This window comes from Myotis daubentonii, chromosome 5 (assembly GCF_963259705.1).
Source record: "Myotis daubentonii chromosome 5, mMyoDau2.1, whole genome shotgun sequence".
In the NCBI taxonomy this organism is placed as follows: Eukaryota; Metazoa; Chordata; class Mammalia; order Chiroptera; family Vespertilionidae; genus Myotis; species Myotis daubentonii.
In genome coordinates, this window is record NC_081844.1 from 84,875,361 (window position 1) to 84,892,296 (window position 16,936).

At 43.2% G+C, this 16,936-nt stretch overlaps 1 protein-coding gene and 1 long non-coding RNA gene across 8 annotated transcripts in view; one reads left to right on the forward strand and one right to left on the reverse strand.

Moving 5' to 3' along the window:
- Nucleotides 1–16,936, reverse strand: part of LOC132235798 (uncharacterized) — a 458,887-nt gene that overhangs the window by 391,115 nt on the left and 50,836 nt on the right. The gene's annotated exons all lie outside the window — the stretch shown is intronic.
- ARHGAP26 (Rho GTPase activating protein 26) overlaps nucleotides 1–16,936 on the forward strand; it is a 426,945-nt gene that overhangs the window by 216,055 nt on the left and 193,954 nt on the right. For all 7 annotated transcript variants that reach the window (XR_009453085.1, XM_059698750.1, XM_059698747.1 and 4 more), the window contains exon 12: nucleotides 3,040–3,076. Coding sequence is in view for 6 of the 7 variants with exons in the window: in XM_059698750.1 (XP_059554733.1) it covers nucleotides 3,040–3,076 (37 nt within the window). In the remaining variant the exon portion in view is untranslated. The remainder of the gene's footprint in view (nucleotides 1–3,039; nucleotides 3,077–16,936) is intronic.

The following is a 16,936-nucleotide window of genomic DNA, read 5'->3' on the forward strand; positions in this document are numbered from 1 at the left end:
GCAAGGCTCCTCCTAGACCAGTGATGGCGAACCTATGACACGCGTGTCAACCTTTTTTTGGTTGATTTTTCTTTGTTAAATGGCATTTAAATATATAAAATAAATATAAAAAATATAAATCTTCGTTTTACTATGGTTGCAAATATCAAAAAATTTCTCTATGTGACACGGCACCAGAGTTAAGTCAGGGTTTTTCAAAATGCTGACACGCCGAGCTCAAAAGGTTCGCCATCATTGTTAGACCCCGGGCCTTCCTGGTTGGGCCATGTAGTCACACACTCCTGGCGGGCACGGTTTATTAGCTTCATTTCAGAACTCATTCTCTTTGGCTCATTTACCAAACTAGACAGAGATTAATGGCCTGGCCTCAGAGGATCAGGCAGCACATGTTTCTGGTGCCTTTGGCTCATTGATCACACCTCTCCAATTTGGGGAGTGCTTGGTTGTTCCAGACAGTGGTCTCCTGAGACCAGGAAACCTGTTTGGTGCAAACTCACCTCCTAATTAAGGAGGGCTGAAAGCCTTGCATTTTGCTATTTCTTCTGGATTTTTTAAAATTTATAAACAGGGGCAAGTGTCTCTCGGATAAAATGTTTGAATTTAATGGGAGGGATGGCTGGGGGAAAAAAAATACTTGCCAAAATATGGTCTCTTTCTCTGCATTTTTCTTACCCAACTTCCCAAGGTTAGTGAGCACCATTCACCATGGATCGCTGGTCCCAACTATTACGAGGCCTCTCATTTCCCTAACAGGTCACAAGGCCCTGTAAGACTGCATCACTGCCCCTCTGCCCATCCTTAGTTCCTACCTTACACTGATTGCTGACCATACTGGCCTTCCTCGCTCCAAAAGACCATGCCTTTCCCATCGTAAGACCTGCACTTGCTGTTGGCACTGGCCCCCAGGTCTTTCCAAGGAGGTCCCCTCATCATTCAGGTCTCATGCAAATGTCACCTTTTCCCCACCTCAGGTTCGCAGTAGTCTTTTATTTCTCGACTGTACTTATCAATATTTGAATATCATATTTGTGTCTCTGTTTATTTCTGTTTAGTTCCCTCAAGGCCAGTTCCAGGAAGCAGAGGTTATAGCTGTTATGTTCATCTGAACCCCTAGCATCTAGAACACTGCCTGGCCATTATAAGCACATAATAAATACTTGTTAGATGCATGAATGAATAAGCAAATTAATGAATTGCAAGTAACTTTAGAAATTACCCATTCAAGAGGTCTTCAAACTTTTCAAGACAGTATCCCCTTATTTGATAGTCACATGAATAAAGCAAGGGAAGGAGGACATTTGGATACTTGGAGTCTTAGCTTCTCTCCCAGCCCTTCTGGTAGTCCTACTGCAGGGGCTGTGGGGTTCAATTTGGAAAGCCTGATCTTCTAGTCTAAATTCTTCACTTATATTGATGGTGGAGGTACTGTTGAGGGAGACTGGGCAACCATGTTATCTCGGTACAGAAAGAATATCTTTCCCAAAGAGTTGAAGTCTTTGAAATACTGGTCTACTAGTCAGAAGAATGGAGTATTTTTAGAGGGAGGATAACACTTAGCTTAATTAAGGTTCAAGGTTTCCTATCATCAAATCAATTGCAAATGTTCATCTGTAGTTACCAGGGGTAGCTCATGGGCTATACAAAAGCAGGTGGTGGGCTGGATTTGGCCTGTGAGCCATAGGTGGCCAATACATGACATGCTGACATTTATTACATAAGATAAAGCCCGTGCTTTAGAAAAATATCATAGTGCCCAAATCTGGTGATTATGATCTGTAGGTGTGAAAAAGCATAGGGGGATGCTGGCCATCAAAACCTAAAAAAGAACAACAACAGCATAGTCCAAGTGAGTCTGATGGCCACTCTTGCTTGAGAATCATTTGTTTAACTCTTAAAGGAACTGAGCCATGAAAAGCGAGCCATGAAACCCTAAAAGCAGCAGTTCTCATCCTGTGGGTCGAGACCCCTTTGGCGGTCGAATGACCCTTTCACAGGGGTCGCCTAAGACCATCCTGCATATCAGATATTTACATGACGATTCATAACAGTAGCAACATTACAGTTATGAAGTAGCAACGAAAATAATTTTATGGTTGGGTCACAACATGAGGAACTGTATTTAAAGGGCCAGACGGTTGAGAACCACTGCCTAAAAGGGATGTTTACCTGCTAGGAATGTTATATCTCTATTTTGAAAAAATATATATATTTTGAATTTTATCAACAAAAAAATTTGTGGAAGTTTGTTTTCTCTCTTGTTACACAACTACCTACATAATATCATTTATTTTGCCTCCTGGACCACAAAGCCTACAATATTTAATTCTGTCTGGTCCTTTACAAAAAAACTTCCCGAATCTTGCAATATGTCACTGTCTGTTTTATGTGGGGCACTTTCCCTTTCATGATTCCTGTAAGTCATTTAGGGGTTTCTGTTTTAAAAGTAGTATATTCTCCTTATAAAATTCAAATTTACAAAAGCCTGTAAGGTAAAAAATGATTGGTCCCTTTCCCCAGTGTTAACACTGAAGGGTTTGTAATGTATCTTTGTCATGAATTTGCTACTTACTAGCTGTGAGGCCTTAGTTAACGTCTCTAACTCTCAATTCTCCATTTGTAAAACAGTGGTAATAACAGTTCCTCCCCAACAGGATTGTTTTGTGGATAATTTGAGGTAATTCATGTGAATTGCTTACCACATTGCCTAGTGCACAGTTAATGCTTAATGATTTATAAATAATTTTAAATGTTTTCTCCTTTTTAGTTTTATATACACACATAGGTTGTTTTTTAAAGAATATGATTTTTTTAAACAATAAAGTTCCACAGATGATTCTAATGTACAACCACTTAAGAGCAATTGAAGTAAATACTGGGAACTAGATAATTATAGACGGAATTCATATTTAGGGGCTAGCTAGAAATTGCCTTCTATCTTATAGCCCAAACTAGGGAAAGGGGGAAGATATTGGTATTTTTCAGTGAACCTGTAGGGTGATATAAAATGCACACAAGTAAATGTTTATTTCTATTTTCCAGGTCTACAACTCGAATAAAGACAGTCAGAATGAAGGAAGTAAGTACTGTGGTTGATAATTTTCTGTGGTTGGGGTTGGGATTGGGCTTTGAGAAGTTGCTATTCAAGAGAAGAGCCACCAGGAGGTGCTGTGGGCATGTTGGGCCTCCCCCATTCCCCCCAGTGCAGCCTGACAGGCTTCCACCCTGACACATCTGTGACTCCAGGACATTCAATAAGCCTGACTGGCAGGACTGTAACAACACTGCATTATATAACCCTTCACACTATACAGAACATTTTCATGTACATTAGTTATCTCAGTTAATCCTAGGTCCTCTTTAGAATGTAGCTCCAATCATCACTTAAAAGTCACTTAATCCAATCATACTCAGCTCCCAAAGAACCCTGCCTATGAGAAAGCCAGAACTGACTTTGCCTCCCACACTGTCTTGCTCAAAGGACTGGAGAGGCAATAGCTATCTCAGTGATTGCTTAGTGTTCTTTGTTGCCTCTTTGGAGAGGAGGAGTGGAGACAGCGAGCTCTGTAATCATATTCCCTCTTTGATGAGAGTGACCCTGGGCGGCCTCCGTAGAATATACAGGACATTCTCCCCGATGCTGGCTCTGAGCACTCTGGTTAATCATGATTTCCAAGGGCACCTGCAGCCTGGTAAAGACGAGGGGATTAAAACAAAACTGCTGCTGCTAGGGTGTTTGGGCTGATTATCTCCTTGGTGCGCAGGAGAAAAAACACATTCCTTCCAGGTTGCTACAAGAGTACAAAGGAAATTCTGTCCCCTTTCCTCAGATTTGCTTTGTCAAATTTACTTGGGAAAAAGAAATTCAAAGGAAGCCTTACCATGAATTCCAGTCATGTCAGAAAAAATCAGTAAAAACAGTGCCTGCCCATGTGGACAAAAGGATGAGCTATTTTATGTGTGTGAAATCCATTATAGGACAGATTTTCACTCTTTCAAAAAAACCAAATTGTATCAGGAATTTTTTGTTTTGTTTTTTAATCGTCACCTGAGAAAATGTTTTTATTGATTTTAGAGAGGAAGGAAAAGGGGAGGGGGAGAGAGAGAGGGAGAGAGAGGGAGAGAGAGGAGAGAGAGAGAGAGAGAGAGAGAGAGAGAGAGAGAGAGAGAGAGAGAGATTGTTTGCCTCCTGTTCCCATGTGCATCCCTACTGGGGATGGAACCTATAACCTGGGTATATGCCCTGACCGGGAATCGAACCCATGGCCTTTCAGTGTATGGGACAGTGCTCCAACCAACTGAGCCACACCAGCCAGGGCTTTCCTAGGAGTTTTATATGAGATATTAAGTAATTTGGAATGGTGGCTTTTGGTAGGTGGAGACCTTTAGGACAGGAAACAATGTTTCTTTGTTTTTTTCCTTTTTCCCTCAATAATTGAACAAGAAAAAAGTTTTTCAAGTAAGTATTCAAGGAAACAAGTCACTTTTTCTTTCCCTCTTCATAAGGTGGGATTGTTTTACAGTGCTTGAAATAAACTCTGGATAACTTGGGCTAAAATAACAATAGCAAAAGCAATAGTAATAATCATGTAGGACTATAGAAGGCTGTAGGGTAGCTCACAGTAAAGTAGGAAGAACTGAAGAACCGGCCTTGAAGACATTCCATCTCTGGAGACCCAGGAACTAATGAGAAAGGGTCTCCTCGGTGATATTTGCAGGATGATACAACTCTAAACTGTTTTTAGTTCTTGCCTCCCTCTTCTGAGAATTCAGATTCCCCAGGGAAGGTAGCATCAAGTTGGTCTAGCTTGGGGCCCAGCCAGGGGAAATCAAGACCTTGATTGACAGTTTCTGCATAAAACGGGAGCAGAGTTGTTTGCCAGAGGGAAATCAGGGAACACACTAGGATAAGAGAGGCTAGGTTAACAAGCAAGCCAAAGTAACAGATGCCCACACTGTATCCCTGAGACATACTCCTTATAAGGACCCAAGAATTGAGGGGGATCAGAGGCATGGGAATGGAGACCCCCCAACCTGAAGTTTCCTTGTAACTGTGGTCTTAAGAACTTGCTTCTCTCTGCTTGAGATAAGTACTAATAGATTTGAAAGATGACCCTGATCCCATTGGTGAGCATTGTCAGCTGATTCTACCATTGCAGTTATTTGCATTTTCACCCCACCCCCAGTGCTCCTTGCCCAGGGTCTGAATTCTGCAACTCTTTTTCTGTCTATACCACAATGAAAATTATTTTGAAGTTAGGAAGTCAATCTGATATGAATTTAAGAGTGAGGCATTGCTCTTTTTACCTTCAGTAACCAAACTTCAAATGTCTAGCATTCTCTTTCTAGAAAATGTTTTGGTGGGAATTCGAATGCCAGCATTTTATCACAGAGCTGGAATGGGTAGGTAGCAAAAGGAAATTTCTCTGGGACACTTCCGAATTTGTTTCTTTCATTTTGAAATTTCTCTCAGGGCCTGCAGCACCCATGGGGTACAGGGCATGGCCATAAATAATGTCGGTCAACTGCTGGTATTTTCCAAATAGCCCAGTTGCCAGGGAGCGGATGGCATCAGATAAATTTAGGTGCAGAGCCTTTATCCTCTCCTTTTTATTCTCTATTTGGATCTCAGATATAGAGAGATTGAATTAAACATACTCCTCCATTGGTGGCACATTATCATCACAGGGCCCTCCATTCACTCATTTTCATTCTTTTCTCAATTCCTATTCCTTTTCTCTCTGATAGGCCACCATTCTAATGTGTTCTTTTAATCTGTATTCTCGAACAATGTGTGTATGTTTTATCTATACATAAAATTGTATGGATTTTTTAAGTGACACAAACGGCTGTATGTCTTGCTCAGTTTACTTTGCTCCCTCAGCATGGTCTTGGGAGCCATCCACAGTCCTCTGTCTGCTTCTAGAGCCCGGCTTCTGTCTGCTGCCCACTCCATGGTGCAGGACACTGTCCATCTGCTTCTGTAGAGATGCCCTCCACCTCCTCATGCCTCCAACTCCTCATCACTGCTAACGACACCAACATCTCTTACCTGTCCCCCTGTGTGGCATTTCTTTGGGTTATGTGCACGGGGAGAATTTCTGGTCTGTTAAAGGGAGTGCATAGACAGAGTTTTAGGAGGACTCTCATGTCCTTCTCTAGAGCAGTTGCTCCACAGTCCCACCAACACTCCTTGAGGATTTCTCTATTCCTGCCAGCTCTTGCCATTATTCAGCTACCTAATTTTTTGTCAATGATAGCTCATTGTTGTTTTAGTTTATTTAGCTCATTTCTCTGATAACTAATGAGCTTGAGCATCCCTTTATTTGCCTGTTTACTGGGTTTCCTCTTCCTGTTTTTTTTTGGTTTTTTTTTGTGTTTTTTTGCCTAGTTATGTTCTTTGCCCATTTTATATGGCAGGTACCAATTTTTCTTATTGATATGTGAAGTTCTTTCTGTATTCTAGATATCAATCCCTTGTTAGGTATAGACATTTTAAATATTTCTTCCTATCTTGTCATCCATCTGTTAATATTATATGTGATATCCTCCCTTGAGTATAAAGCCTTGCTCTTTTAATATTCAAATTCATCTTCTTTTCTTGCATTCTGGTTTATGATTTTCAAGTTGTGTTTTAAAGAAGGCCTTCCTGACCCATGTCACCAAGATGTACACCTACATTTTCTTTTATTGGCTTCATGATTTTATCTTTCACATTTGGGCTTCTAATCTGATATCTACCATCATATTAATGTTTCATGAAGATCCAGCTTTGTTTTGTTCATATGAGGAGTCACTTTTTCCACCAACATCTATGAAACTCCATTCTTTCCCCCTTTGACCTCTGGTGCCAGCTTTCTTGTACATTAGGTTTGCATATCTGAGCTCTGTCTCTCAGCTCTTTATCTCCTTGGTTTATTTGTTCTTGTGCTCAGACCTCTCTGGTTTTAATATGATGGCTCTGAGGCTGGTCTTCATATCTGGTAGTTTAAGTCTTCTGTCTTTACTCTCCATTTAAGGGTTGTCTCAGCTACTTGTGGAACTTTATCCTTCTATATAAATTCTGGTATATGTGTGATAAGTTCCTCAGAAACTTAAAATTTTCATTGGTATTTCATTGAACGGTATTGATTGATTTGGGGATATCAACACTTTCATCATATTAACTTATCTCCTCTAAGAGCTTGGAATGCTTTCCATTTATTTAGACCACCTTCGTCATTTATTAGAGTTTTAGTTCTCTGCCTACAGATCTTGTGCATTTTTGGTTTGGTTAATCTCTAAATACTAAATTCAGAAACCACTCTGCTATTTTTGCCAATCTTAAGGACCTTTCACCCCGTGGATCCTGCAGACATCAGGGATCCTTTCCTGGGTTTGTTCCTAGAGTATCAGGAATATACACCAATGACGCTGAGTTTTCTCTCTTGGCCACATTCTTACCTGTAGAGAAGGGAAGGGAAAAGATGGGCGTAAGGGAATAGAGAGGAAGTAGGGTTTATTGCTCCCTAGGCTCCTTTACTGAGGGAGTGATCTTACAGTGTCAATAATCTGGACAGCTGATACCTTGCACTGATTTGCCCCCTTTCTTATTACAAACAATGGGACTCTGCATTAGGCAAGAACCCCTCCTCCTGCCCCACCCCTGTGGCTGCCTTTGCCATCTTCATGTATATCTGCTGAGTCTACATGTCCTGTTGCTTGCCCTGCCTTTGGCTACAGTTATGAGAATTGGTTTACTTTCCTTTGAATTGAGCTCAGGTCAGAAGCAGGAAGAAAAGCCAGGAAATGGCCTGTCCTCAGCCCAGGCGGCTGTTGGCCTGTGCTCCCACCTGAGGAATAGTTAGAAAGCCAACAACTTTTGCAGGGCAAGAGCAAGGGAAAGATAGGCTTTTCTAGTGTGAGTTCGTCTTTTCCAAGTTTGACATTTTAAATGAGAATGCCACTGCCTGTTAGCTTTAAAAAGATTAGCTTGTTTACAGAAGTGCTGCCGTCCTGTTGTTCCTCCAGCTGTTTGAAGGCTGAAGGCTGACAGATGGAGACAGAGAGGGCTTCATCTCCTAATCTTGATTTCATAGTGCCACTTCTCTTAATGTGCGTGTTAACTCGAATTCCCGAGTTTAATCGGATTACATTCAAAGGGACATGCCATCTCATGCACCTCAGGACCCAGCTCGACCCTGACTGTCTGGCTTTCCAAGGGGACATCGCAGTGGCTTACTCTGCTTCCCCCTCTTGTTTTACCTTTTCCTGGTTGCTCCTCCCTGAAGCTTTACTAGATTTAACTGCAGGAGTTCAGCTTTCCTGTAGCTCTTCATTTGATCAAAACCTATCAGAGCTCTTAAAGGGCCTGTGGTCCTAGGAGACCTGAGCACTGAGGGGTAAAGGGCATTCACAAGTAGAATCTGCATCTTTCTTTAACGAGTATATCCTCTGCTGTTGAAGCTCAGACCACTGGGAGACAATAGACAAATGTGTAGGTGTGGGTGACATTCTGATGTCTACGGATGTAACCAGTGCACAGACAAAATGCCCACAGCTGATTGGTTTGAGATAGGCTTCCAGCTAGGCTAGAGAGACTTAAAAAATGGAAACTTCCCAGCTGCCTGCCTCCCAGAAAAAAGAAATATAACATTTCCTCTGTGCTTCCAAGTCGTAGTCCCTTTATTCCCAGTCTGTTTTTAATGTAGTACTCTCACAAGAATCCTTTGTATTTGTACAATGCTCAAGAACCCACTGTACTTTGTCAAGTTGTCATTCATACTGGGATGTGGTGGAAGAGCAGTGACTGGAGAAAGAATGACAAGTTGGAGTTAGGGTTTAGTCACATAGGATGTAGACATTGACTCTAAACTTCACTTCTAAGCAAGTTGAAAAACATGTATTTTCACTTCCTATAAAAATAATACGAAGTCATTGTAAAATATGAAGGAAATATAGCAGTGATTCTCAAAAAAACAATGAAAATCATCTATAATACCACCCCCAGAAATGCTTCCTTCTTGCCTTTCTTTATGTCTTATATGTATTTTGTCAATGTCAATATGTATTTTGACTTAATTGGCATTATACTGAATATGCTTGTTTCCAGGCATCTTGATGTCTGAAAAATTATTTATAAATACCATTTGTAATGGTTGTTTATTATTCTGTTATAGAATTATATCCCAGTTTGTTGAACCAGTTGCTATCATTGAACTTGAATGTCCTTTCCAGACTTTTGACATCATGAGTAACAGCAGCCTGAGCATCCTTGTTGCTCATTTTTACGTATCACAGATAATTTCCTGTGGGTGGTTCCTGCCATGTGGACGGGAGAGAGCTGCTTCTATGGAGGGTCCTGTGTACATGGTGTGGATTAGCGTGCTGACACACTGGCTGTGGAAGCCTCGATCAGAGCGGACCTCCCTATGCTTCCATTTCCTTTTCTGTAAAATGTTGTGAGGATTAAAGTTCAGCACAGTATCTGACATGTTAGCTAGTAAGTGCCTAGTTCCTATTGGTTCTTGCCCTTCTCACTGTCTGGCCGTGCCAGTTAGTCCCTCACATGAGAAGAGAAAGCTCACTGATTGGCAGCTATTGTTTAGCACAGGGGTCAGCTTTTTCAGTTAAGAGCAGTGATTTTGAACTCTACTGTTGTAGCATGAAAGCAGGCATAGACAACATGGCAACAAATGAGTGTGGTATTTATTAGTAAAACTTTATTTACAAGCCAGGCAATGGTGAATTTGGCCCGCAGACTATAGTTTTTTAAACCTTAGCTTAACACAAGGATACATGTTTAAAAATTATTTTACGATGGCAGGAAGTTATGGCAGGAAGCATGAAAGTCGTATGTGAATGGTTGCTATTTTGCAGAAATGCTGTTCACAGCTGAGTTTACAATTGTGCAAACAGGCTTAGAGTTTCAGGTAGCACAGTCGAGAAGCAGTGGGGCTGATGGTCAAACCAGAGTCTGCCTGATGGCCCAAGTCACCCACTCTCCCTCCCTTTCTCAATAAGCGTGAGATCTTGGCGCTGTTCTACCATCCTGTCATCATGTAGCCAACCCACAGGGGCTGGAAGGAGTTTTGTCATCAGCCTCCAACACCTAACCCACCCGGCTCTTTGCGGTTGAGCCTCGTCATTTGAACCATCAGTGGCTCCTCACACACCAGGCCCGACCCTGGGAAAGTCACATGTTTCAGTGACTTTCCAGCTTCCCTGGTGCAGAACTGTGACATGGCCCTCTGCCCTCCCGCAGGCATTCGGCAGCTCAACCAAAGCGTCTTTACATGTTGTTTCTGTTACATGTGCTCACCACTCTTTTGGCCCTCAGCCAGATCAAACTCCCAGTGGTGTTCTATCAAGGTTTTCTGGTTTCATGAGGATGCGCACGAGATGGAGGACCAGGAGAGGAGACAGGGAGCTCTGTGCGCTCGCTGCCCCGCCTCTCATGTGTACATTCTCTTCATCTCTGTGCCTCAGCTTCCCTTGATCTGTAAAACAGAAAAAGATAATCCATCTTGGAGATTGCAGGGAAAGGCACGATGGAATTGCATGGGTCACTGTGTCCTTTCAAAGGTTCTAAAAACCCAACAGTCTCATGAAAGCAGCAGAGGACCAAAAAAGAGGATTTTCTTTTCCCTTTTGTTTCCAGTCAACCTTCGGCCTTTTGCTGTTAGAACGGCCACAGCTGAGAGGCAGGAGGAGGCCGTCGCTGGTAACCAGAATGCCTGTGGGATCAGAGCCATCCGTGGCTGCCAGGTCTCCGCTGGTCGGTGGCTTATAAATAGAACATTTCCCCTTTTAAACCTGAGAAGGATGGATGGCACGATGGGCATGGCAACCTGGCCTCCTGTGTGCTGGCCCACGAGGCAGTCAGCTGAGGGCGCCTTCCCCTCCAGCTTTCCATCCTGGCCGCCAGGCCTGGGCTGAGAGAAGACAGGCGCTCACTCCCTGCCCTGCTTGCACACCCTCCCAGTTGTCCCGCTCCCCCCTTGGCCCTTTCCTTTCTCCTTTCCCCTCCCTCTGTTGCATGGCCGGCTCCTGTGGCCACCACTTGCACCGCCTGAGCCATCCATCGTCAGGCGAGACCTAAGTGCTGACTTTCTGCACCTCGCTTTTCATTGTGACTTATGTGTGCAACACAGTTTCTGTGGCTCACATTGAGCTCAAATTACATTTAGTTGAACAGTAATACCCAACTCGAGAACAGCCCCAACTGAGGGGTTGAGGCTAGCGAGAGAGGAAGATGATGGAGCAGGTTGTTTTCTCAGAGATTTTATTATTGGGGTTTCCAGCCCCAATAGTATGACTGGCAGTGGTGCTCTTTGGACTCGCTTGGACAATCAGAAGCCTTGCTGCTTGTTCTAAATGACACTTCACAAATCCATCCTCTCTCTGAGCCAACTTTAGACTGACAGATGCAGCCAATGTGTGACTGTGCTGTGGCCTAATATTCCCCTTTCCCTTGGCAGTGTGGGCTCTGTCCCGACAGCCTGGCAGGTGTGAGCTGCCCCTTGGCAACCCCAGTCTGGGCTTCAGCCAAGCAACAGTGAGCAGGTCCCTGGCTGCATCTTTAACTCCGAAAGCTCAGTGCAAAGGTTCTCAAGGCAGAGACAGAAAGATTTCCCCCAATGCCACCAGGGGCAGGCTCTGCATTAATGTCTATTGAGCACAGACTATGTACTGGGCAATGTGCTCAGCATTTGACATACATTATGTCATTTGATCCTTATAAGGTAGGTAGCATTGTTGACCCATTTACAGATGAAAAAAATGGGCTTCATTCTGAGTGCAAGTGTGCGGTTACTTAAGATCATGCCTTCCCACCCTAATCAGTGTGTTCACATTCTGCATGCAGATTCAGCTCACATTCAGCATGCAGATTCAGCAGAGGTGGACCCGTGCTGCTGCCCACAGTGCGGACAGTGTTGAGTGGTGTTTGTTATTACACACCAGGGGTGGGTTCCCAGGCTCACAACTTACTGAGTGTGTGGCCTTGGGAACTTAATTTCGCCAGGCCTCAGTTTATCTGTAAAATGAGGATAGCTTTAGCACCTATGTCATTGGTTTATTGAGAGGATTTAATGGGATTAGGAAGGGAATCTTTAGTTCAGGGGTCTGGTATTCTAGGCAATCATTAAATGTTGTCCTCTACTATTATTATTGTCAATGACATTGTCCAAAACCAGAGGCTGTTTATATAGAATCATGACACGGGGCAGTCTCTGTAGCGTTCCTTGGCGTACCTTCACAGACATCTCCTTATTTGATTCTCACAAGGCCTGATCTTATCCACAAGGCGAAGGGTTGCAGAGCTCAGAGGCGAAGGATGCCTGTGTCACACAGCCACTCAATGGGGACTCCAGGTGCCAATGTTAGGCCTCTGATCTTGAATGTCCTCTCTTTCCCTTGCCCTTTGCTGCCTCGGTGTTTGTTGTGACCAAAAAAATATTTAAACCATTCCTAGGTCAGGTGAGGGGACAGGAGGGTGAAGGCAGGAAAGAGACCTAGATGGTCAGAGGCAATTGGTTCTCAGCTTGACACTCTCCCACTCTCAGAAAGCTGGAGTTCTCTTTTTGGTTGAGAAATCAGAGCACAGCCACCCAGGCCTCAAGGCAGAAAGGAATTGAGGCCATTGGACTGTAATTTATTCTCGTGATGTCCAGATCCCAGTTCGGGAGACAAATGGTCCTGATGATGCTCTTTGGCGTTACCGTGGTGGGCATTAAGTATTGCTCTTTCCCAGCTGCCCTGATTCAGAATTTTAAGGTGAACTGGGAGGCTGCAGGTGTAAAAGCCCACAAGGACACACTCCATACCCTGCAAGCTGATCTGCAGCCCTCAGCCTGTACTGCGCAATAACCCAGACACTGCCACTCTGGCTGCCTGCGTATTGCCAAGAACCGTAACACTTTACAGCTGTCCTAGAGCCTCCCTTGACTCAGGCTGAGTGCTGGCAGGTTTGTTCCAGGCCCAGCAGGGATTTCATCTCCTTTCCTGCTACCTATTTTACTTTGTCTACTCTGTGTCCCTCTCGGCTTATTTTTCTCTGTGTGTGTCTGTGGAAAAAGAAGATAAGTGCCTGTGTATGTGGTAGGCTAGGGAAGAAAATTTGATTGGCAGTGTTCATGCTTAGAGGCCCGGGGATGAATGAGATCCCTGCCAGTCCTGTTTGTCTTGTGCTTCTCACCGCAGGGCCCTGTGCAGCCAGCTGCTCCCCATCCAAGGCTCCTGGAGTGTGGGGACTTCGTTACCTATTGGTTTCTCGTGTCTCAGCTGGTGAAAATGTAGATTGTATTTGTTCCTTCATTCAGGAAATATTTATTGAAACTACAGTAATGAACAAGGCAAATAAAGTCCCTGCTGTCATGGAGTTATACTATTGAGAAAAACTGACAACAAGCAGTAAGCATGTAAACAAAGGTTATACTTTCAGGTGGAGAAAAGTGCAATGAAGAATGAAGAGCAAAGGGATAGAGAGTGAGAGGGAAGGACTAGCTGGAGCAGAGAAGGCCTCCCTGAAGAGGTGACATTTGAGGAGAAATCAAAGGGAGGGGGAAGGAGGCATGTCAGGAATTGGCAGATGAGCATTGCTAGTACAGGGACCAGGATGTGCAAAGGCCCTGAGGTGGAGGGAATGAACTAGCTGTGTTATAGAAATATCAGAGAGGACCATTATGACTGGATTGGAGAAAGCCAGAGGGACAGTGGTCAGGTAGGCTAGGACTAGACCCTGTGAGGCCATGGTCAAGGGTAAGATTGTGCTCTGAATGTCATGAGAAGTCCCTAGAGAGTTGTGATCAGGCAAGTGACATGAGCCAATGTATATTTTTAAAAGATGACTCTGGCTGCTGGTAGAGAATAAACTGTTGGGGGCAAAAGTCAAAACAGTTGAGAGGCTATTTATTGTAACAGTCCAAGCAAAAGGTGATGGTGGCTTGGATCAAAGTATCAGCAATGGAGGTGGTGAGAAGTAGTTGGATTCTAGATGTGTTTTTAAGTTATTACTGATGGGACTGACTAGTGGATTGGATGCGGGATGTTGAGAAAGCAGGGAGTTAAGGGTGTCTGCATTGAAATAGGACAGCTTGCTAGTAGTACCCTCGTACCTTATCTTCTCATCCAGGTTGAATGTAGTGCCTGGTCTGGAACAAGTTAGGACAGGAGCTCCCAAATGTTTTATTTATGTATCATCTTTATGAATTTTTTACATATACCACCTGTATTATTATTTATTTACTATTTTTCTTTATATCAATTCACCCTTTTTAAGCCTAAATTTATTTTAAAAGAAATATATCATGCTATGTGTGATAATCCAGTAAGTTTCCAATATTCATTAAAGTAAGTGTACAACTATTATAAATATTTCTTTGTGAACCACTTGGAACCAGTGGCACAAGCCGACATTACATAATGAGATAATAGCACTGGTTGAATTGTTATTAGATGGAGAATGTGATATAGATATTAGCAACTGATTAACAGTCATCAGTCATTACCGTTCATCTGCAGTGATACCATTTGAATTGCTTTGTATATAGTACAGTGCTACCTGAAGTGTGATTCTCACACTTACTGAAGCATGACACCTGGGAGGACACCCAGAATGTGATGTGCAATAAGCATGCCCCCTCCTCTCTGGTCTGCTGGATTTGCGGACTGCTACTGGAGTAGAAAGTGCAGAATCTAGAAAATGTGATCCCCAGCCCCTGTCCTTTACTGAGCAGCCATCTGAATTTTGGCAGAAGAGTAAGGAAGTAGAAGAGGATGAGCTAAGAAGTCAGCAGGAGCTAGAATCCTGGTTCCACAACTCTCTAATGCCATCATCTTGCAGAAGTTCCTTAACCTTGTTGGAGGTGAGGTTTCCTGCCTACAAAATTGGGAGGGGGAGAAGAGTAGGATGCATTTAAGTGCTTAGCCCAGAGCAGCACAGTCTGCTTAGTGAGTTATCATTGTTGTTACCACTTAACATCATGGGCCTGGCTTTTCTCATTATCCAAACCTAACAGATATATTGGGAAAATCAAATAAGCTATAATTTATTCAATAAATGGTAATGTATTATCCTTCATTATACTTATTAGTGTAGAAACACAGCAAGAAGTTATTAGTAAGAATGGTAACAATATTTACTCCCTGGGATTATTGTAAGGATAACATGGATTTGAGTATGACAGGTATTTTATCAACTGGACAGTTCGACTCAAGTATTAGGAAGTAATAACATATTGGTAATACTGGCAATGGCCATTTATTAAATACCAAATAAGTCACAGTTGCTGTATATTTCATTTGATCCTTGCAACGCCTAGATGTGTTATCCCCACTATACAGGTGAGGAAGGGAGTCTCTGGGAGGTGAAGCACCTTGCCTAAGATCACACCCAGTCCGAGAATAGCAAAGATAGGATTCTATCTGATCCTGCCTGTTCTTAAAGCTTATTGTTCTCTTTCCAAGACATATCATTTGTGTCTGTGTGATTTCAGTTAATAGTAATGTGAGTTCATATCCCCCGAATACATACTGGTCTGAGAGCACAGTATGTAGTAGGCATTGGAGTTGGATCGAGCATAGGGTCTTGGGGAGCTGATCCAGGATTAAAAGTCAGCTATGGGGAATCCCCAAAATAGAGAATTTACACCGGGACAATGCAGAACCAATCGGCCAACTTTCCTGGGCCCCACTGGAAATTTCTGAAGGCTCAGTACAGTTTCCTAGGGGCCCTGGTCAGGGAGTCCTAGCAACTCTGGGGTTCCACATAATTGAGAATGTGCACTCTGAGTGTGTGAGCCAATTGGAAATCTGTTCTCCAGGTGGATTTCATATTTATTTCCATGTGGGTGTTTTTCTTCATGGCTTTTAATGGCACTGAAATTGATTAAATTCAGAAGGAGCAAGGCAGGCCAGACTCTAAAGAGCAAATCACATTGGGAAATTGAGCAAATTTCTGTGGTGAGAACATGCCCCTGGAGCTGTCCATAAAACGTCCATATAATGGTGGCCTGCTCGCAGTAACTCTAGACACCCCCATATCCATCCTGTTAACTATAGGGCAGCAACTACCTTTACCTCTCAGTTCTCATGTTTTTATGCAAATATGCAGCACTTCCAGCAAATTCCATTTCTCCCATAAAAAATTTAAAAATAATTTTGTTTTAATAAAAAAAAAATTGAATAAGTTTTCTGGGGGAAATTTTCAGGCTGGGAAAAACCTGTTGAATACCAGCTTCAGAAAAGTGGTAATCCATTCTACTGGTGTTGAGACTAATTCAGTCGATGAGCATCTCTGCTTTGCAAAGGATTTGTCTCCTGAAGGTCTATTAGAATTCCCAGGGGGGGCCTGTAACTTTGGGGTGTGTCCACAGACCATGTGTCCATCAGGCAGCCTATGGTATGGAAAGCCCCCTTCTGTTCAAACTTGATTTGGCCACTTCTTGCCTAATTTCTTGGTGTTCTGAGTACTGAGGGTTGGGGTAGGGCAACAGTAGGTCAGCGGTTTTCAGAAAAGGGGCTCCTGGACCTGAAGAGTGAGATCTGTTGGGTAGACTAAGCTCTAGGGGAGAATGCCCTTGTTTTCTAGGGCCTTCCTCAACCTTTAGGGCCATCCAACTATTTAGATCACCCTGTTACTGTGACGAGGAGGAACCCCTACCCCTTACCCCTTGCCAGCCCAAGGCTCAAGCCACCACATACAACTCGGTGATGATCATGCCTTGATGAACAAGCAGAGGATTTCTAAAAGTTCCAGGAAAACCTAAACTTGGCTTTGTCTCTTCTGTCTCATGTCTTGGCTTGCACAGCTTTTGCTTTTCCTTTCTCTTGAACTCATTTTTGGGGCTGTACTGCTCGGTGGTAGTACCTCTTTTTATTGATACAGGAAGGAAGGAAGGAAGGAAGGAAGGAAGGAAGGAAGGAAGGAAGGAAGGAAGGAAATGGTTAGATCAGGGCA